Source organism: Periophthalmus magnuspinnatus, chromosome 6 (assembly GCF_009829125.3).
Source record: "Periophthalmus magnuspinnatus isolate fPerMag1 chromosome 6, fPerMag1.2.pri, whole genome shotgun sequence".
Taxonomy (NCBI): domain Eukaryota; kingdom Metazoa; phylum Chordata; class Actinopteri; order Gobiiformes; family Gobiidae; genus Periophthalmus; species Periophthalmus magnuspinnatus.
The window spans coordinates 9,617,297-9,638,436 of record NC_047131.1 but is presented as its reverse complement, the minus strand read 5'-3'; the positions used below and the strand labels follow the sequence as shown (position 1 = coordinate 9,638,436).

Below are 21,140 nucleotides of genomic sequence, written 5' to 3'. Positions count from 1 at the left end.
TGTGAGTGGAGATGTAAAGATGTTTTAATGTTTTCCCATATGCTCGAGTACTTGTTTTCCTCGTGAGATCTGGCAACCCTGTGGATGAGGTAGCCGCCGCCGCCATGTTGTAGCGGAGAGCAGCGAGTCCCGTAGAAGTGCCCGAATTGACCCAGACTGTCGCCTTCTGAGTCAGATTCACACATTTTACCACGGACTTTTCTCGTGTACGGTGCCGCCGGTCCTCGCTGACACCATGAGCGGAGGAGGGACGCCTTACCTGGGCAGTAAAATCAGCCTGGTGTCGAAGGCCGAGATCCGCTACGAGGGAATCCTCTACACGATCGACACCGAAAACTCCACTGTCGCACTCGCTAAAGGTACGCGAGCTAAGCGGCTAATGCTAACTCCCACCAACAACAACACTTTTACCACACTTTTACTCACATTTTAGCTTTTATTCAACACTTTTACAATATCTATAACCGCATTCTCATTTGCACATAATGGTTAAATCATGAATGCATATTTTTAATGCGCATAAATAACTAAAGTAATCCATTTGCTCGGCTACCAGCTAACTTTAGCCATATCAAATCAAAGTTGTGCTACAGTTGGAAAGACAGAATGAGTAAGCTTATTTATTTGTGTAATTATAAAGTTACCGGATTTGTAGACCAAAAAACACATTTAATTGTCCCTAAAAAGTTGTCGAAACACGAGATAAATGCGTATTATTCAGTTTTAGTTTTGGTTTTAGGCATTTAGCTTGCTGAGACAAAGATGTTCTGAACTAGTTTATTGCTAACTTGCTAATTTCCACAGTCCCTTATTATAGAAAGTAATTTATAATCAAAAATACTTGAAGACAACTACCTCATTGTCAACAATTTCCATCCCTAAGCTACAACATCCAATCCAGTATCATAAACCGAAGTTTTTACGTTTATTTTTTCTTGAAAATTTGGACACGTTTTGTTAAAAGTATGTGTTAGAACATTGGGATGAGCCCTCACAGAGTGTGTCCCCAGTTTGCTTAACATGTGTAGCACTTAAAATGTCTAAAGATTTCATTCTTACTATGGGATGGTTATTGGTTATTTATAGGCAATAAATTGTGCTGATTTCCCTCTATCTGATAGAGCTGATGTAAGTATTCCTTTATCAATAAGTGTGTAGTATTTTTTAAAAAGGAATATCCAGAAGAAAAGCCAAAGATGCTAATGATTAAGGGCTGCTTCACACCTGAAAATCCCCGCCAAAGGTCCAGACTTAGAACTTACCAAGTCTTCTATTATTTTTGTTCCTGGGAGTTTTGCTTTCACACTACTTCTCTCAAGTCTGAACTATTGGATTCTACCTAGTGCTGTCTCTACTGTCATGGGAATGTGCCTAGTGAACGTGGAGCATAGAGGAGCTGCAATTTTTTTTTCTTTGTTTTGGGACGTGCATGTGTTTTATGTGTTCTCATATCAGTGTGCGTTTGGTAAATGAGTTGTTTTGGTTTATCTAACACCACACTTAACCACCACAACATAGGGTATCTATAGAGGGCCTTTCTCAGAGTGATTTGAAGTTATTTTGTCTGGTAGCCAAACTTTGCTAATTTGACACTAGATAAAACCAAGAAGTCTGCAGCTCTCCGCTGTGTCAAAGCAGCACAATACAGCACTTTACTGTAGTTTATAACCAGTGTAACTGAAAGTCTGGACCAAAGGTTGCAAGTGTGAAAGCACCTTAAGTCCACAACCCTGCTGTATTAACCAGAGACATTTTCCTCACACCATGGAGGTTCTGGGTTCGATTCCCAGTTGCTTGAGTCTTTCTGTGTGGAGTTTGCATGTTCTCCCTGTATCTGGGTGGATTTCCTCTGGGCACTCCAGTTTTCCCCCAACCCAACCCAAAACATGCACAAAAGGTCAAATCCTCCAGCTAAGGTAGTCTTGACCATGACTAGCTCAAGATCTGGAGCTGGGTTGGACTGCTCCTGACAGGTTTAACCTAGAGACACTGAAGGATGGGTCAAATGCAGAAGACACATTTTACTACCTTTAACCTGATAAGGGTAACGTGTTTAATTAGCATTTCAAATTCGCTTTGACTTTAGTTTCTAATGAACTGATCTGATGAAGAGGATTAAGCTGTTTTTGTTGTTGCGTGGTTTAAGTCTGACGTCATTTTGTGCACACTCCAAAGACTTACCAACAAAAGCCTGTCGCAAGTCTTTAATTATAAATAAATCTGCACTGAAGGAACCAATGAGGAGCAACAGTTTATGAGTGGGTTAGAGTTGGGTTTCACTGATGCCATGTTATTGTTCCAGAGGACGGATGGCATTATGTAACCCACAGTCATCTGGATCTGTGCAGCAGTGAGCCGGGTTTTATGGGGAAAAGTTAAACTGGACTTTGAGTGTATTTTCCTGTTTTTTGTTGTGGTGCTTCAATGATAAGAAGAAAAGGATATCTGAAAGGACAGTAAATTACCCACTAAACTATGGTTACTTTATAACATTATTTGAAAGATTACAAATATGTATGTTCCGTTTTTACTTTTAATCTTCCCTTTTTTAAGCAATTTGGGACATATGATGTGCAAAATGTTATGTTGATTTTTTTTATCTTGATAATTTGAAATATCGACCACCTTCACAGAACTTGTTTACCGGGATTCCAAACTGGAAAATGGAAATGCAGTTTAATATCACTGACAGCACAATATTCTTTGCAGTCACGTGTAAGCCTGTCTCAATAACACATTTTGAAGTTTGATATATTGTTGAAGTAAATGTAGACGATAAATGTTAATATTGAAACTCATTTATGCCACTGACACAAAGACCTCAGAGCAGATTTAAACCATAAAACTATTCTAAATTTATAATATTGCTAAAAATAAACAGTCATAAGCAAACAACAGAAACACTTTAGTTGTTAGGTATCATCTCTAATGAGTCATACAAGTTATTCATTGAAACTTTTACACCTTAAATCTGATCATATAAAAAATAACCAAAAATGTCCCAGTAGTGCAAAGAAATGGTACATATGATAAATAAGGACCCCCAAAAATATTGTTCCATCTTTGATATACTGAACGAAAAGTTGATTCAGTGATTATCATGACAGGCATACTCACATGTTGTCTCTAGTCAATATAACGGTCTTAAGATAATGATAAATACATTACATTTATGGTTGTTATAAAACTGTTACTACCGTTTGACTGGAGTTTACCATGTGTCGGTATCTCTCCCTCTTTAGTGCGCTCGTTTGGAACAGAGGACCGTCCGACGGACCGCCCCATCCCTCCTCGAGATGATACTTTTGAGTACATAATTTTCAGAGGCAGCGACATCAAGGACCTGACCGTGTGTGAGCCCCCTAAATCTGCCTGCTCCCTGCCGCCTGACCCTGCCATCGTACAGGTAATTTCTGTTTTCAAAAGGTCCTACAGTCACACCTGACCCTATGTGTCCACAGCCTTAACCCGCAGAGACACACATACAAGTGTGTCTCAGTCTCAGTACATGGACAGGCCTAATGCAAAAGCTGAGAACCTTCAGAATTCATTCACTGAGCTGCAGAGGCTGCACTAGCACTTGTTTCATGATCACTTGCAAGTGCTGGGGTTTAGGTAGTGACTATTCAGATCAGACCTTTTAGGTTTAAACCAACTGGATTTCAGCATTGAAACTGGCAACCCAAATGAGAGAGTCATGTGAGGCTCGTTCTGATTTCTGATTGGATAATCTTCTTGAACCAAAACACCAAATTATAACACAAACAAATGGGGAATCATTATGTCTTTTTTTTTTTTTTTATTAAAGTGGAGCTGCAAGATGAATTGCAATCAAATCAAAACCATAATTTGAATGGACATAGTTGGCAAATGCCAAAAGCTTTTTTGCATTTTTTGAAGTACCATAATTTCCTCCACAAACGTCTTATTCTGCATAAAAACTGCTAACACTGTAGTTTAGATCTGTACAAACATGTTTTGAAAGGTGTTTCTTGTTTTAGTTTGTCAGTTCAGATTTAAGTCTTTTGCCCGTTCTTCTAGATGTGTTTAAAATGTGAACTTTGAACTGAATCCTATCTTTAAAACTTAAATTGCATGAGTAATGTATTTTTTTTAACCCTCTATTTGTTTATGTCCCGTCTCTCTACAGTCGTCGATGAGCTCGTCCTCTGCTCCCTCCTCCTTCCAGTCCACCTCCTACGGCCTGTTTAATCGCGCCCCTGTGCCCTCCTACACCCAGTTCACCTCCAGTCCACTGGTGTCACCGCAGTTTGGAGCTGTGGGAGTCGGTAAGGCCTTGGGTCCTGTTTCATAAAGGTCTCATCCCATTTCTGTTTCTTTAACTCCTTGATTCTTAGAATACTATACAGGAATACAGGACTATCCCAAAATTGAATCCAAATGTACGATATAAAAAAAAAAAAATGAGCCGAATGAAGTCCTTTTAATGGTGAGTAACTTCTATGACTCATTCTAGATGTATCCTTAGTTAGTCAACCGTCTTCTGCTCAAATCTCATCATGCAGAAAAAATAACCAAAAATTCCCCACTAGTACAAAGCCAAACTCCCCGTGGTAAATATGAACTCCCAAGATTACAGCTCCATCTCTCATGTATTGAATCATAAGTTAATATAGTTATTTCAGTGAAGGGCCACAATTCCCCTCTATGGTCCTGTTTTCTGGTGGAAGGGTTTCATGGCTGAGGAATCATGGAAACTAAATTGAAATGGGATATGACCCTGGCCTAGTCCTTGGCCTAGTCCTTGGCCTAGTCCTTGGCCTAGTCCTTGGCCTAGTCCTTGGCCTAGTCCTTGGCCTAGTCCTTGGCCTAGTCCTTGGCCTAGTCCTTGGCCTAGTCCTTGGCCTAGTCCTTGGCCTAGTCCTTGGCCTAGTCCTTGGCCTAGTCCTTGGCCTAGTCCTTGGCCTAGTCCTTGGCCTAGTCCTTGGCCTAGTCCTTGGCCTAGTCCTTGGCCTAGTCCTTGGCCTAGTCCTTGGCCTAGTCCTTGGCCTAGTCCTTGGCCTAGTCCTTGGCCTAGTCCTTGGCCTAGTCCTTGGCCTAGTCCTTGTCATCAAATCAGTAAGGCTGCATTTATTTAGTTCAGGTTCTTTAGTTCTGCAGCACTGTAACATAATAATATACAGACGATAAGAGAAACAACGGCCGATGTCACAAATAACCCAAAAGAGTTTGTATAAATGAAGCAGGTACAGTAGCTAACCTCTTGGGAGCCCAGAGGGAAAAAAGATAATAGAATGTCCTTGTTATAGAAAAATCTTATTGTACTTTGTTGCGATTTTTGTATTAGTTTGAGTTCATCCTGATTTTCACATGTCTTTGCTTCATAACTGGGTTTGTGTAAAACCGTTGAAGGGCATGACATCCAAGGGTCCAGGGCCTTTCTGTGGCTCTGTTTCCACGAAGTTCATGCCACAGAATCAGAGGAACAGCAGAGACGCCTGAACAGAAGTCTGGATCTGAGGCAGGATTCTGTCTCCTCGACAAAACAAACGCTCATTGAAGCAGTCGGCCTAAAACTAATGAATGTATTTATACTAGGAGGCGATTTAAACCGAAATAGTAATGACTGCACTTAGGCCGTGTCATCTGTGCAAACTGTCCCTGTGTCTCCATTAGAGACTGAGTGATATGTGTTTTTTCATGGCTTGTTCAGATTGTTTAGAATCCAGAGCAACTCATGGTCTGTAAGCTCTGCTGACATGTTGATTATTTTCCTAAAATGATGTACAATGATGTACAATTTACTACAAATTCACCCACAGACCTTTTTTACCACATTAACCTATAACAGAGCTGTGTAGTCATGTTTTGTGCAGTTTTTTCCATGTATTAAAGTGTTGGTATAAGGCTGTGTGTATTTTTAGGCATCAGACTGACCAAAAGAAAGTATCGACCTGTGCTGGAGATTTAAGGCTGGTTACTGATATGCTAAAAAGGCCAAATATCTCCATGGAATTTTAGTCTGTTTAGGTTTGAGTTTTCATCCCTCTTAATCAACCCTCACCGTTCCAGTTCAGACAGACGTTTTGTGTAGAGAAGTTAAAGTATTTTTAAATAATTTCTAAGTTAATAAAATGATTACAAACACAGTAGCAACAGTAAAATGTCTAAAAAAAGATATGATTCACACATTCATTTACCTAAAACTGTTTTGCTGTATTGTTGTGATCGGTTAAAACTGACCAGGTCAATATTAGTGTTTTAATATGAGTTTGGCTTATGTGGGGTTATCAAAAACCTGCAGACCCTGTAGTGCAAACCTCTACAACCATGTGCTGAAGTATATGCGATGCGAACTTGCATTAGTTCATCAGTTCAGATTTCAGGACATCCCAGCTCTTCCTCTTGTCCTAAATGAGTGCTGGTTGTTTAAGGTGCCTGCTCTGCCCCCTACAGGACGCTCAGGCCCTGCTCACTCTTACAGCAGCGCGTTTGGACGCTCCTTTGACTCTCAGGCTGTGGGGGCCTTTGTAGACGAAGGTAACGCACCTCTGGGACTCGGTCTGGACTTGGTCTGGACTCTGGTCTTGTCCCTAAATGATGTCTTGGCTTTGGCTCTATGGGGTGATTCCTCTGGACTAATGCCACATGATTTTTACCTCACTCACCGGATCAGTCACTCTGGGTTTTTACTCAAACGCCTGGTTTTGTTGTGTGTAATTTTGAAAGTATTTTAAAGTTTACGAGAGCCAGAGAAAGGAGCGCTGTCACTAACTCTCTTTCCTTCAAAAACAAGCCCTTTACAGATTTAAATTACCTTTAACCTTTAACATGAAAACTTTGAGCCCTTTGGGGTTTCTTTGAAAAGTGAAATGTAAATGTAAATGTATTATTATTAAACTAAAACTTAAAGGTCCTATATTACACAAAACTCTTGTGAGCTTTAAGCCATGTTATAATGTCGTTACCTCCTCAAAAACAGACCTGGAGTTGTGTTTTGTTTCATTCACATGTTTGAGTAACACTTTATTAGTCTGTTACATCTCCAAAGCTCAAAATGCTCTGTTCCACCTTGTGATGCCATGAAGTGGTAGTTTTCAAGTTAACAGCTCCTTTTACCTTTAGTTCAGTAGAGATTGGTAATTCCAGGGTTGAAATGATCAAAATGGTTTTGGTGAAGGTGTGTGGATTTTAAAAACACAGTGGAGCACTTCCTGTATTACTAGATGACATCATAAGATGGAAGTGTTTTCTGTTTGCGAGAAGAACTCAGCCAAAATATGCAGGGTTTGTGTGTTAAAAATGTGTGAATGAAACAAAACACAACTTCAGGTCTGTGTGTGATAACGAAACAACATTATAACATGGATCAGAAAATAGTTTAATATGGGCCCTTTTAAACAAAGCAAAGTTCAGGCTTCAGAAAAGTAGTTTAATATTGTACTACACTATAAATTATGCAGTGATGCACAAAATAACAGTTGAATCAAAATCCCTATTGATACTTTGCATTGACATAATGCTGGGGGTGTTCTACATGTTTTTCCATGGGGGAATGTTTAGGAGTTACCATAGTAACACAATGCACACATTAGCAAACACAGCCAAAAAGTTTTTAGATAATCTGAAAACTCAAGAAATCATACAAAATGGATTGAAACAGCACATTTTTCTGAACATTCATGGTCCTGTTGAGGAGTTCTCAACAAAAAAGATGAGATTTACTAACTGAAAAACTGTTGTCTGTTTGCTAGCTTGTGTGAGAACGACAGCACAAAACAGCTCACCTGTTGAATTTCCATTGAAGTCAGTTCTTTATGGTCAGATTGTTTTAAAATAAAGATCAGATTAAAGTCTAACTTGAGTCACAGAGCTTCAGACAGAGCAGTGCCTCCAGCTGTCGCCAACATTCCCTGGGAGTGTGGTGATATCAGCTGCAAAGTCTCAATAGTAGCAATATACTTGTTATTTCATTTAGAAACACGTACACAATATATAGGTCATTCTCTCAAATGGACGAGTTTTGAGCTGATTTAAAACGAAAATCACAAATCTAACAGGGCACGTCTGTAAAGGGCTTAAACACATGGAGTGGCTCTGATTTTTCACTGAAATAAATCTTCAAATCATTTGTTCAGACTCACCATAACTTTCTGCATGTTTGAGAATCACGTTTGTGACTCAGATAATTCTGTGATTTTAACAATATCAAATAAGAACTGCTTATTTTGTCCTAGTGATTTTAACCCACTGTTTTCTCTCCCTCTCTTCTTTACCCATACATCTCTCCATTTTCTTCCTCTTCTCTACCTCTCCCTCCATCTTCCCATTTTCTCTCCTGCTTTCTTCCTCTCACCCCTCTTTTTCTCTCATTCCATTTTTTTCTTCCCCATATTTTTGTCTCTCTTTCCCCCTCGTTTCTATCTCTATTCCTCCTCTTTTACCTCTCCTTACCCACTCATCTCTCCCTCCCATCTTTCTTCTCTCTCCCTCTTTCCATCTCTCCTTTCCTTCCCCCTCTCTCCTGTCTCTTATCTTTCACTGTATCGCTCCCTATCACCCCCTACCCACTCTCTCTTCCTCCTCTCTCCCTCTCCCTGTCCCTCTCCCTCCCTGTCTCTCTCTACCCATCTCTCTCCCTATTTCTCGTCATCCCTCCCTCTTCTCCCTCCGCCTTTCAGGCCGTACCAGTCCCTCTCTGGACCCCTTGAGGAAGAGCCCGTCTGCGGCAGACCCCTCAGTGACCTCCAGCCCCGCCTCTGGCTCCGCCCCCTCGGCCCCACCCCCTGCTCCAGGTTTGGGCCAGAGGAGTCCGGCTCACGGGAGAACAGCGCCCCCCTCTGGAGCAGCTCAGAAGTCTCCTCTGCAGGACCTGGGAGGATCCGGAGACGCTCAGAGAAGAGGTGAGACAAAAGACACGCACATATTTATAGACAAAAGTGTAACGGGTCGGTTCTCGTTTTAAACTGGTCCACTGCCAGAAAATTATAGTGCTCTGTCGGGTAAGACTTTGCATTAGCGTAAAAGACTGAACCGGAAAACAGGAAGTGGTTTTCACAACCTTAAACTAAACTTATGATAAACTAAACATTTACAATATTGTTCCAAATTTAAAAAATCACGTTAAATAAGGGGAAATTTAATATGACATTTATAAACGAAAACAAGTCAAATACATTTTCTTACCTGTATTACAAACACACCAGCGCCATCTATTGATCAAACAAGTGAACTGTAACATGTATAATCAACTGTTACATAACACATATTTATTCAACTACATGCAAGCAGAGACCGTAAACTGAATACATATGTATATCTGGTATGTTAACGTATGATATTAACAGTTAATCAGATAACTAAAGCATCAAAAACAAGCTAACAATTTTACTCTGGAGCTCACTCCAAATCACTAAATCCATTGAATTTTTCATCCTCGGTGTCGCTTCTGAACAACTCGGCCTGCTCTGGAAGTAGTCTTGTTTACCAGTATGACAGCCACGCTTCACCTAGAGTGTCCTCGTGCAGTTGTCATTGTGACAATAACAAAGATGTAAGTTGCATCTGACTATAAATCGCACCCCCAGCCAAACTATGAAAAAAAAAAAGGGCAACTTATAGTCCAGAAAGTAAAGTAAATAAATCAACTTGATAACTATTTTTGAACAATCTGTGCAAGGAAGTGACTATGGAATTCTAACAATTTACATTTAAAGAGACAGTATGTAAGATTTAGAGTTTAAATTCCATAAACATGATCTACCTGACGCAACAAATCAAATCTAGCCCTTGCAGTGGTTAGATTTGTGGTTAGAGGTTAGAAGTTCTGTTTTTGTGTTCTTAGGCAAGACACATCTCCCACATTGCCTAGTAAGAATGTATGTGGAGAGAATGAATAATGCACCAAATTGTAAATTCATTGAAGTATTATAAAGACGAGGAAAAGCTGGGTGTGATGCTAACTGAAGGCACTGCTCTGTCTGAAGCTCTGTTAGACTTGAATCTGAGCTTTATTTTACCAGACTTATCAGTTGGAACTACAACAGGTGAACTGGTTTTTGCTGTTAAACAAGCCTCTAACACAGGGGTGTCAGAACGTTGAATTCAAATCATTTCTGTATTAATCTGCACATCCTCTAATAAAATCTAAATGTTTTGGGTTTTTTTTCAAAATTGATTGAATGAATGAATGAATGGTTTATTTTGGTAAATTTACAAAATTGGTAGAATCAAATCCACAATCAAATAAATAACCAAAAAAGGAATAGGCAGAAGCTAAGGCTTATATTTGCCTATCCTGTATTACTGCATTGAGTTACTGCACAAAAATGAGACAGTTTCAGGTTGTTCTTAATATTTTATAAAGGAACAGTTCTCTTCAATAAAAATATTTTACATGTTTCTCTGCACAAATTTTTCTACTTATTTCTAATTTTGAGTAATTATGCTGTGAGTTTTTTGGTCTGGCCCCCTTGAGATCAAATTAAGTTGTATGTGGCCCCCAGACCAAAATGAGTTTGACACCCCTGCTCTAACACATAACATTACAGTCACAAGCTAGCTAGCGTTAGCAACAGTTTTTCAGTTAGTCACTCACCCTTTTGCCAAAAATCAAACTCTTGAACAGAACCATAAACACTCAGTCAGACTCCTGGAAATGTGCCATTTAAATCCATTTTCAGACCTTCTTAAAACTTACCAGCCTGTTTGCTTTGTGTGCTGTGTCACCATGGTAGCAGGTGAACATTCCGTCATAGAGATGGATGTTGAACACCCCCAGTGTGATGTCACTTTACCTTTTTATCATAAGACCTGGACCTTTTGAAATTGATCAGTTGGTGTTGGTTTTATGAAATGGCGTGTGGTTTTTACAGGAGCAGATGTTCAGAAACCGAAAGCGGAGGGTGATCAGAGCAGAGGAGAGAGAGAGGCCAAACGCCCCGCAGGTCAAATTGAAACGCCTAATCTGAAAGTCTCTTCTTTAGATGCTGCATGCTTTTCTATGGACGCTGGACTCATCTGTGGCTCATCTCATTTTGTGTTCAAGTCTGACATGTTTGCCTCATGTCAACACAGTCCACACCTGTTCTACTAACCCTGTGTTTTTCATTATTGTAAAGCTTTTTGTTGGATTGTTTCCTGCTGCTGTGTGTTCATACATTTGTAAATCTGCCTGTCAAAATCTGTGTGGGTGAGATTAGTGTAGTTCTGATTCCTTTTTTGGGGGGAGGGTTCGATTAGTGTACTCACAGATATCAGTGCGATACCACATAGTGTGAAGAAGTAAGGATGCAATTGCAAAACTTAACTGAATAATGGTGTTGATGATGAGTTGTGCTGATTTAATCACTTTCACTTTTCTACTTGGTCACTTTGTACCACAGAGTGAGGACAAAAACACAGTGAGGCCTGTAAAATTCTGCAGAGTAAACAACGTCTGTGTTAGCGCTATGCTAATGCTAAATTGCAAAATTGAATTTATGCTAAGGATGATCCAATTATTTTCAGGTGTAGATCATTTCAGTTAGTGGTGTTATTTAAATATTAAGCTTTTAAATTAGCATTAACATTAATGTTAGCATTAGCATTCACACACAAATATCTACCTCTCTAAAAGCAGAAGTGTCTGCTAGGGATGTTTTCGTCACATTTATAAAGTGTACCATGTTGTCAGTGACATCCACCTCAGCTCCCTGTCCACTGCCTGACCTGTCAGGATTTAGTGATTTCAGCACGACTCTGCAAAAACCTCATAGATATATTATATATATTTATATTATATCGAGAATGATCGGGCCGACTGTCCCTCTGACGGCTTCCTTTGTGCACAGAGCCAATAGTAGAATGTAAAGTTTGAATTAATTTGTTTTGTTGAAGCTTTGCTCAAATAATAATTTTCAACTTTTAAAACTTTAACGGGGATGAGTTGATTGATCAAAACGTGGCCCGTGGATAAAAAATCACATCACACAGTGTTGAGTCACGTATTTGTTAACATTGCATGAACTTCAAGGTCAACTGAAGAACATTCACTATTTTAAGCCTTTTGTCTGTTTCATTTGACTCTTACCGAACGGTGTTTGGGTAAAAATCCTGGTTCTCTAATACTTCTCCTGTTGTTCTTTCCCTCAGCAGTAGTGGGCGCTCCAGCAAACAGGCGCGGGGGTCGCGGCGGCGGTCACAGGGGCAGAGGTCGGTTTAATGTTCGCAGAGACGGTCCTGTGAAGTTTGAAAAAGACTTTGACTTCGAGAGCGCCAACGCACAATTCAACAAAGAGGAGATCGACAGAGAGTTTCAGAGCAAGCTCAAACTTAAAGGTACACGGGGCTGTTTCTACTTTTTTGGAGGGTATCAGAACTTGAACGGTAACTATTTTTTGGGGACTGGCCCCTAAACAGCACTTTTTACACTGCCTTTTTATGTATTGATCATTATTTATAACAAGGGTGCCCAAACTTATTTCCTTAGTGGGTGTAAGTTAATACATATAGCCAGGCCGGTCAACAGAGGGACAAGAGGCCTCACACGGCCCTCCCTCTAATCGAAATTAATTGGAAAAGTTAAAAATTCCATAGTAGTGGAACAAGACGGAACGCTCATGAGACGAAACACAAGTTTTTGTTCCCGATTTATTAAATCAGCCCTGTTAACTGTGAATGCAGCTTTTCAAGAGTTGCCCAATCTGAAAAACATTTTATCTCACAAAATCTGCCACACTTTTGTTCATAAATTTTATTGGTTTCTTTGAGGAAAAACTGTTTTCATCTTGATTTTTCTTTACACTGTCGAGTAACTGGGTGGTAAAGAGAACAGCCCTCTAGATTTAGCCCTTAAACCCTCATTTCTGATCTAATGTGGTGTTTTTAAAGGGTCACACAGCCCTAGTTGTGTTTTAAACCCAGTATTTTATCTTTGTTTCAGATGAGAAGAGTGACAAACCCGGGGAGAAGGCGGTGAACGGTGAAGAGAAGGCGGAGCCTGGAGCAGAGCCTCAGAGTGAGACCGCTGCAGAAGACGACCGCGACCCGCTCGGACCAAACTGTTACTACGACAAGTCCAAGTCCTTCTTCGACAACATCTCCTGTGACGACTCCAGGTGATCACTGTAAAGATGTGGACTGTGGAATTTTACTCATGGAGGTTCTGCCACCTGCTGCTTGATTCCATGGAGATGTTTTTGCTTTCCCTGTAAAGCTCCACACTAGGGCATTAAGCTTGTCAATTTCCATTAAGACAAGCAGATGATGAGACCAACTTAATAATTAGATCTATGGAGAGGCATGCATGAATGCATTTTTAAAAAATTTTTTTAGCATTATAAAAACCTTTTAACTGAATAAAGTTTAATGCCATGCATTCCAAACATTCCAGACATGGGAATAATATCTCCATGGAGACGAGCAGGTGGTGGATCCTCCATCAGAAAAGTTACGTAGTGCACTTTAAAAGTCCTGCAGTTTCACATCTGGACTCATGTTGGGTTTTTTTGTTTTTTTCTTTTCAGGAAAGACAAGTCTGGGGGCTCTGGTTTTGGAAGGTAATTATATAATACTTTGTCTTATAACAAAGGGAAAAAACATGAAAACCTTTTATGAGACATGCTAGTGCGTATGGAAATATTATAATCTTATCTGACAATTCAGTGCAGTCTGAGGGGCCGATTGGCAGCCTCACTTCATCAGTCTGCCCCAGGGTGGCTGTGGCAACAATACAGAATAAAAGATAGATAGTTTATTAATCCCCAGCCAGGGAAATTCACCTGTCCAGCAGCAAAACAGAGACACAACACAAATTGCACACAGGTATAAAATCACAAAGAATACAAAGATAAGATAATAAAGTGCACCTGATCAACAAGAGCTGTTATACAGTCTTATAGCAGCATGAATGGCTGATCTACTGAACCTCTCAGTTCTACAGTGCAGCGAGAGAAGCCTGGTACTATGGCTGCTTCTCTGAGCTGACACAGTCTCGTGCAGCGGGTGTCTGCTGTTGTTGAGGATGGTCTGCATCAGACTCCCCATCCTCCTCTCCACCAGCTCCCCAACAGAGTCCACCCTCCCACCCATCACTGACACACACTTCCTGATTATCTTATCGAGCCTGTTACGGTCTCGCACAGTAATGCTGTTTCCCCAGCACACTACTCCAAAATGTGAAGTGCTTTGGGTGTATTGAGTGCACGGTATGACTCCTCTCCCTCTCTCTCCTCAGGGAGCGGCGTCAGACGTGGGCGGAGGAGCGGCGCATGAACGCGGAGACCTTCGGCATCCCGCTGCGCCACGGGCGCGGCCGAGGCGGTTACCGTGGACGCGGTGGAATGGGTTTCCGCGGTAACAGGGGTCGGGGGTCGTTCGGGGGTCATCCTCAGAGCGGTGGCTTCCGAGGCGGATACAGGAACAACAACCAGGCGGGACGGGAGTTTGCGGATCTGTCGTACAGGGTGAGGGACAACACTTTTTATTCAGTGCAACAAATATAAGTTGTCTATTTTTGGAATAGCAGTGGATGGATTTATGCCAACAGCAGAAAGGGGAAGAGTAGAGGAGTGGAAGAGAATAGAGTGAACTGAGATGGAGATTTGGGAATGATACAAATTCAAAAACTTTATTGCCATTGATCTTTGGGTCAAATCTGATTGTATTTTTGAGAGTGTTTTCTAAACACCACATCCATGTCTTTAGTTGACTACAGCCAGGCCTGTCACGATAACAAATGTTGAAATATGGTATGTTGCTGAAGTAAATATAGATGATAGAAGATAATATTGAAACCAAACCGTAAAGTAAAATAATCCCCCAAAAACTTTTCTAAATGTACAATGTTGAGAAAAAAATATAAGCTATGTGTATGTATATATATATATAATATATAATATATAACAACAGTGAGCCTTGTGATTTTGGCCTTAAAATGTTTGCATTAATGCGCTTTACATATGTTTTTATTTCTTTATTGTGTTCGTGTGTTTTTTCTGAAAATCTTTTGTGATATTTTGAATCATTACTGTTGTTTCCATTTTTGTAAATTGTAATGTCCTTTTTCTCTTTTCTTTTAGAAGGAGAACAAAGTGTCGGCGTAGTCCTGAGCGTCGCCGCGGGAGACAAGATGTAACTTTGCTTAAAAAAAACGGGGGAAAAAACAAGAATAGATTTTTGGTTTCAACTTTTTGAGTAAATGGAAGTTTGTAGTTGTATCTGACACCAGCACTGGGGTAGACCGCTCAAATGAAACTTCACCACACCTGACCGACATCTCAAGGTTAATATCAGTATAATGTTCAAGCCTGTTCTGTTCAATAGAAAACCTTCTGCCCGTTTCCTAAACTTCTGTTTCATATTATTTTGTTAGAGTTTGGACTGAGCTTCACTTAAATATAAAGCTTTACTGCAGAACTTTTCCACTGGGGCAGTACACTGTTGGTGATCACTACGTCTGACGAATTTCCCTCAACTAATAAAAAGACTATGGGAAGGAATAGTTCAAAGATGCACTATGTAACTTTTCTGGTGGGATGTCTGCTACCTTTTTGTCTCCATGGAGATTTTATAACTTTGCCAGGAATGTTTCGCAGTAGGGCCTTAACCCTATTAAACTTGCATTTATTCAATTACAGGTATTTTTATTACTTTTAAATACATTGGAAAAACAGGCATTCTGGCTGTGAGTGGACTCGCCTTTCTGCCTTTACACAGATCTGATCAGTAACTTGGCTGACTGATAGCTTCACACGCTTGTCTGCATAGCGATATATTAGTTTAATGCCATACTGTGGGACATTCCAGGCAATGCAACAGCAGGTTGCGGACCCGCCAACCACACAAGAACAGTGCAGTCTTGTCCAGCACATTTATAGAAAATATTTGACCCTTTAAAGCCACAGTATGTCATTTTTTTGTATAAAAATAGACTGTTTCCATGGAGATGTTTCTTTGCCTATAATCGTCCACAGTATGGCGTAAAACTCAGCTATCTGCATGGAGAGTCTGGTTTTAACTTTGTTTTCATGGAATCATACACGTGAGTTGCCTCCTCCAGAAAGTTACACACTGTAGCTTTAAAGATTTTTAAAAAATGCCTAAATCTAATGTCCTAAAGATAAAACCATTCAGTCCGCCCCAGTGTAAACGTCAACCCTCTGTGAGTCTGTATTTCTCTAACGTGACTTCAGCACCACGCTCACTCAGCTGGCTCACTTTCACCTGTGTTTCTAATGCAGTCCATCCAGTCGCATTGATTCTGTTTGACTTAAGCGCTGTACTTTTTCACTTTTTCAGCTTGTTTTTGGTTAGTTTTTTTGTAAATGTGTAGTTAAAAATGATGCAAGTCTTGTATTGTAGAGCGGAGTTTTCAGTTTCCTGCCCAAACAGTTAATTTTTCTTAATTTGAATGTAAAATATTCATCTTAATATTAGGCCATGCTTAGACCTTTAAAAATAACAAGATAATGAGATTTTAGTAATTGTAAAAAAACAAAATGTAACATTTTTAAACCATTAAAGCTGCACTATGTAACTTTCCTGGTGCTTGTTGCCATGGTGTTGTTTTTCCTTCATCTCTGATGTTCTGCAGTATGGCATTAAACTTGTCCATGATGCATTGACTAAATTACAGCCGTTTTTATAGCCTTGTTAAAAAAACATACATTTATACTGTGAGCAAGGTCGCCTTTCCACAGATCTAACCTGTAACTTGGCCCTGCTCGTCTCTGTGTGGATGGATCAATTTAATGCCATATTGTGGAATATTCTGGGAAAAGCAATGACATCTTTGGCAGACACTCCACCAGGAAAGTTCCATAGTGGAGCTTTAAGATAGAAACTGACACTTAAACCATTTGAAAAGCTAAATGAATTGCCATGAGCTACAATATTCAAAAGTACTCGATCTATAATTCAGATTTCACTTGAAAATATGTATGTAAATTAGCTCAATAATTAGTTTGAGCTAACAACTGAACATTTAGAGTTTTCATAGCTTCTTCCAAGAAACTTTAACTTCTTTCGTCATCAAGGTATAAACGTGTTAAGCCTATTTGATCATTCCAGATTTGTATTATAACTTGCAAATTTTGAAAAAAGTAAAAATGTCAAAATTTCACCTAACTTCAGATCATATCGTCTCCCCAAAAATGTAATTTCCAAAACAAAATGAGTACTTCTCCCAAGGATTTGATCAGTAAGTGACAAATGTGATTATTTATACATTTTAGGTAGCTAATCATACCCCTAGCATAGCGTTCATAAAGTAATCGCTAAAGTGTATTCTTGAACTTAAATTAAATAGGAACTGCTCATTTACATAACTATAACTGACAAAGGATTGAAAACTTGTAACTTTTCTGACAATTTTTAAGTCAATTTAAAAATATTTAGATTAGTAGTTATTCTAATTGTGTTTGTGATAGGGAGCTGTTGTAGAGGCGCTCATATACATTTAATTTAGTCTCTCGAGCTAACCGGGCTTTGGGCAAAAGTCAGTATTTCTTTTTCAGTTTCCAGTACATTTTGGCATAGTTGAGGTGCTGAAGTTCGCCAACTGTTCAACCAATAGATGAAGTTCACTGCACTTTTTAATGATAATAAAATGTTAATGTAAAGTTTGGGATGGGTTGTCTTTGGGAAACACAGTTTTATAAAACAGAACAAGCCATAGTTCCACAGTGGGAACTTCAAAAACACACAAACCTTTGGCTGCATTTTAGGAGATTTTTGGAGCTGTTTTGTTTTAATCATTTTAGAGGTTTGCTGTGTAACTTTTCTGGTGATCTCTCTCATTTGCTTGTCTCCATGAAGATGATGTTGTCTTGCCTGGAATGTTCCGCAGTATGACATTAAACTCTGTCATCTTCCGTCGATTATTTAAGGTGTTTTTTTTTTTTTTTGTTGCTACGTTTGCTAAAATTGACCCTGTTTTAACATCTGCTGGTTTGCATGTAGATGTAAATCCAAAACCATATTGAGGAACATTTCTGGCAAAGCAATTACATCTCCATGGAGACGAGAAGGTAGCAGACCCTCGACCAGAAAAGCTACGTAGTGCAACTTTAAATTACGTGGTTTGAATTAATTATATATATTGTAATGTCTTTGCAAGTTAAAAAAAAAAACAAAACAAAACTACTTGTTTCAAATTATAATTCTTCATGCAATTTTAAAAGTAAAAAAAAAGATTAAAAAAAATCATACAAATCAGATCTTTATTTAAACTATTTACAGTTTACAGTATTTATAATATATATGTATATTTTGGAAATTCAATCCACTGCCAAAACGAGCCATATTTGACCAACAGAATCTGGTTCAAATACACATTTATTCACAAATTAAACTTAGAATTCATGAATAATTTGGCTCTAAAAATCTCCTAGCTTGCACCCCAGATATTTAAATACAAAAAACTCCACTTGAAGCCACTAACTTTGACCCAAAACACTGCAAAACTCAACACATCTGAAGATATCGATGTCAACTACCTGTAGCAGAATAGTTCTAGCAATACAAAAAAAAGGAATATTTGACAAAGAACAGTCTCTGAAATTCTTTTTGTTTGTTAAATTTGGCCAAAAAAAAAAAAAAAAAAAAGTAAAAGTAGTGAAGCACTTTTTTTGGGGATAAATTGTGTTTTTGTCGCTGTATTTTTGTCCTGAGGTTGTCAAATCCAGTATAATTCCTTGGAGGGTCAAAAGCCCAGATCCGTATATATGATATAGTTGACTTTCCATTAACACAAAGCCATTTTGAAGCAACCTTTTAAAATGTACTGCTGGAATAAACAGTAGAAGACCAAAGCTGTCGGGAGTTGTTTTTGTATTAAAGATGGGTATTTTACTTCTATGGGGTATTAACATATTTAGATCACCATGTTTACTTTTATTCTATATTAACCCAAAACAACGTATTGACATGTTATAACTTGCACTTTTGTTTTTGGTGCTCTGAGTTTCCCCTCCTTTTGCTCTCTGTGCTAAGTCGCTCCCTGCTCAAAGTGCTAGTACAAAACAATCAGCGTGCATCCCAAGCCTTTCAGACAGGGCCCCCCCAAAATAATCAACAGGTTTAATTGTGTTATTTTAACTAATTTCACGACATTGTGCTGTTTTTTATTTAATCGTTATTAAAATACACTGTCAACATTTTATAAAGAAAACTTCCAAGGCTGGCCACCTCTGTGCTCGCGAACCACACTTCGGGAAGCTCTGCGATATAAACAGTGGTGTACTCAATTTTGTTGAAAGAATCTACTTAAGTACCTTTTTTAAGAAATAGCTTAGAGTAAAAGTATTTCAAGCAGATTTTGAGATTTAATAGTGCTTCAAATGTAGTGATTTTGATGAAGATTTAAGCTGAATTTTGTTGAGTAGAAACAATTAAATCAATAGGTTTTAATTTTGTTTGCAGCAGGTCTTTTTTACTAGGTACTTTTACTTTCCAATCCAGTTTAAAAAAAATGCAGTGGAGTAGAAGTACCAATTAAAAAAAATGTACTTAAGTATAAATTTTAGTTATCTGTACATTACTTAAGTACAGTACTTGCCTACTATGACTTTGTTGTGTTGCACTGCTGGTTGTAAATGGGGTGGGAGGAGGCAGGTTCAGAGCAGTGCAGAGTCGTCCTCAGAGCTTTAAATACTTCTGTCTTGGATCATGACCTCAGCATCCTGAAGACACTTTTAGAACAGAGAACGCCACGCTTCATTCACATCGATTTTTATACTAAAGCTGCACCATGTAACTTTTCCACTTTCTTGTCATCTTGAAGATGTTTTCCACAGAATGGTATTAGACTTGTCTATCTCTATGGAGACAAACAGGTGATGCCACTATGCCGAGTTACAGGTAAAATTTATGGAGTGGCAAGCCCCCGCTCACAATAAGAATGCAGGTTTTTCAAGATATCTTTGAGCTAAATATCTTTGAATAAAAACTATCTGAATACATGTGAGGTACGCAAGTTTAATTGCCATATTGGAGAGCTTTCCATAGCAACAAGTAGGTGATGGACCCTTGAACAAAAAAGTTACATGGTGCCTCTTTAATAGAAATATAACTGTTAGCCATATATATTTTCATGAGTTTTAAGCCTTTAGTTTGATTTACCATCGGTTGAAGGTGTTTTAATTAAATTTGTATTGTTATTTGTACTTGGTTTGAACTTTAAAGTAACACACCATTTTGGCCACTCTTCAACAGCAGAGTAGAGACGGAGATAACACGGGCCAAGTTCATGTTTACTTTTCAAATCTGTTATTTCTTTTTCCTGTTGTTGCTCAATCACAGTGACTCATACCTGACCCCAAGTCCCCAAGATGGCATCCTTCTCTCGACCTTATTTAGTCTTGGTCTAGACCTGGTGGTACTTAGGCTGACAAATATTTTAGGATTATGCAGGAAACATTTGAGAAGAGCTGGTTAAGTGTGGACTCTTTATCCGTGAGTACATTGATATCCAGGGAAAAAAAATAAAAAATGCCCATGTATCAGTATTGGAAAAAAATCACATTTGTGTTAGGCCCGTACAGAATTGGATAATGCGTTAAAATGAATCAACATAAAAACTACAAGTAAAATATTAGAGAAAATACATGTTGTCTTTAATTTTAAACAAAAGTGAAAAGTTAATTTGTGAACTTTGAACTGCAACAAATTTACCTAATTTGTGGGCCTTGCCATAGATTTAAAATAATGGTATCGCCATCTGTTATTATTGAACACCACATTAAAACAAATACTGGATATCTGTACCTATGTAGAGCTGAGTTGACAGGGGGACAAAGAGGTCTGTTGTCCCGGCCCCAGGGTCTTAGGGGCCTAATATTTGACTCTCTTCCTATTTATTTATTTATATTAGAGGGGGGCGTAAGTGAAGCTTCTTGCACCGGGCTCCCAAATTTCTGATGACGTCCTGTCTATGTATGTCGTTAATCACACTAGATAAATTGAACAAAATTTGACTTGTTAATTAAAAGGTGTACATTTTTATAGCTTTGGTGGAGTTCTAGTAGCCTACCTAAATGAAAAATATTACCCTAGGCCTACTTCTGATACTACTACTAGAATTACATGTAATAGCATAACAAAGTGTAGCCTGAATCAACAACAAGCAATTATTGGGTTATATAAAAATGCATTCTTGGCTAAATAATTAAAGAGATGATTTTATTCTCCTAATAAATGTC

The 21,140-nt window shown here is 38.9% G+C and overlaps 1 protein-coding gene across 8 annotated transcripts; it reads left to right on the top strand.

Annotated features, from left to right (window-relative positions):
• Window positions 1–69: 69 nt before the first annotated feature.
• Window positions 70–16,028, top strand: lsm14aa (LSM14A mRNA processing body assembly factor a). 8 transcript variants are annotated; one of them, XM_055222646.1, is made up of 11 exons: window positions 78–359; window positions 3,243–3,406; window positions 4,151–4,289; window positions 6,418–6,501; window positions 8,643–8,864; window positions 10,836–10,907; window positions 12,097–12,279; window positions 12,884–13,058; window positions 13,467–13,499; window positions 14,177–14,405; window positions 15,021–16,028. In XM_055222646.1, exons 1-11 carry the CDS (start codon window positions 236–238, stop codon window positions 15,042–15,044), a joined length of 1,449 nt encoding a protein of 482 aa, XP_055078621.1. In that variant the 5' UTR covers window positions 78–235; the 3' UTR covers window positions 15,045–16,028. The 8 variants fall into 8 exon arrangements, with proteins under 8 accessions (XP_033824642.1, XP_033824641.1, XP_055078621.1 ...); XM_055222645.1 differs by having other exon boundaries at window positions 12,094–12,279; XM_033968750.2 differs by lacking the exon at window positions 10,836–10,907 and having other exon boundaries at window positions 77–359; window positions 12,094–12,279.
• Window positions 16,029–21,140: the final 5,112 nt, after the last annotated feature.

Excerpts from the sequence above, each read along its gene's own strand:
- lsm14aa (XM_055222645.1), top strand. The coding sequence starts at position 236 with ATGAGCGGAGGAGGGACGCCTTACCTGGGCAGTAAAATCAGCCTGGTG. Across the intron at positions 8,865-10,835 it reads CGGAGACGCTCAGAGAAGAG|GAGCAGATGTTCAGAAACCG; the intron begins GTGAGACAAAAG and ends TGGTTTTTACAG. Across the intron at positions 14,406-15,020 it reads TTGCGGATCTGTCGTACAGG|AAGGAGAACAAAGTGTCGGC; the intron begins GTGAGGGACAAC and ends CTTTTCTTTTAG.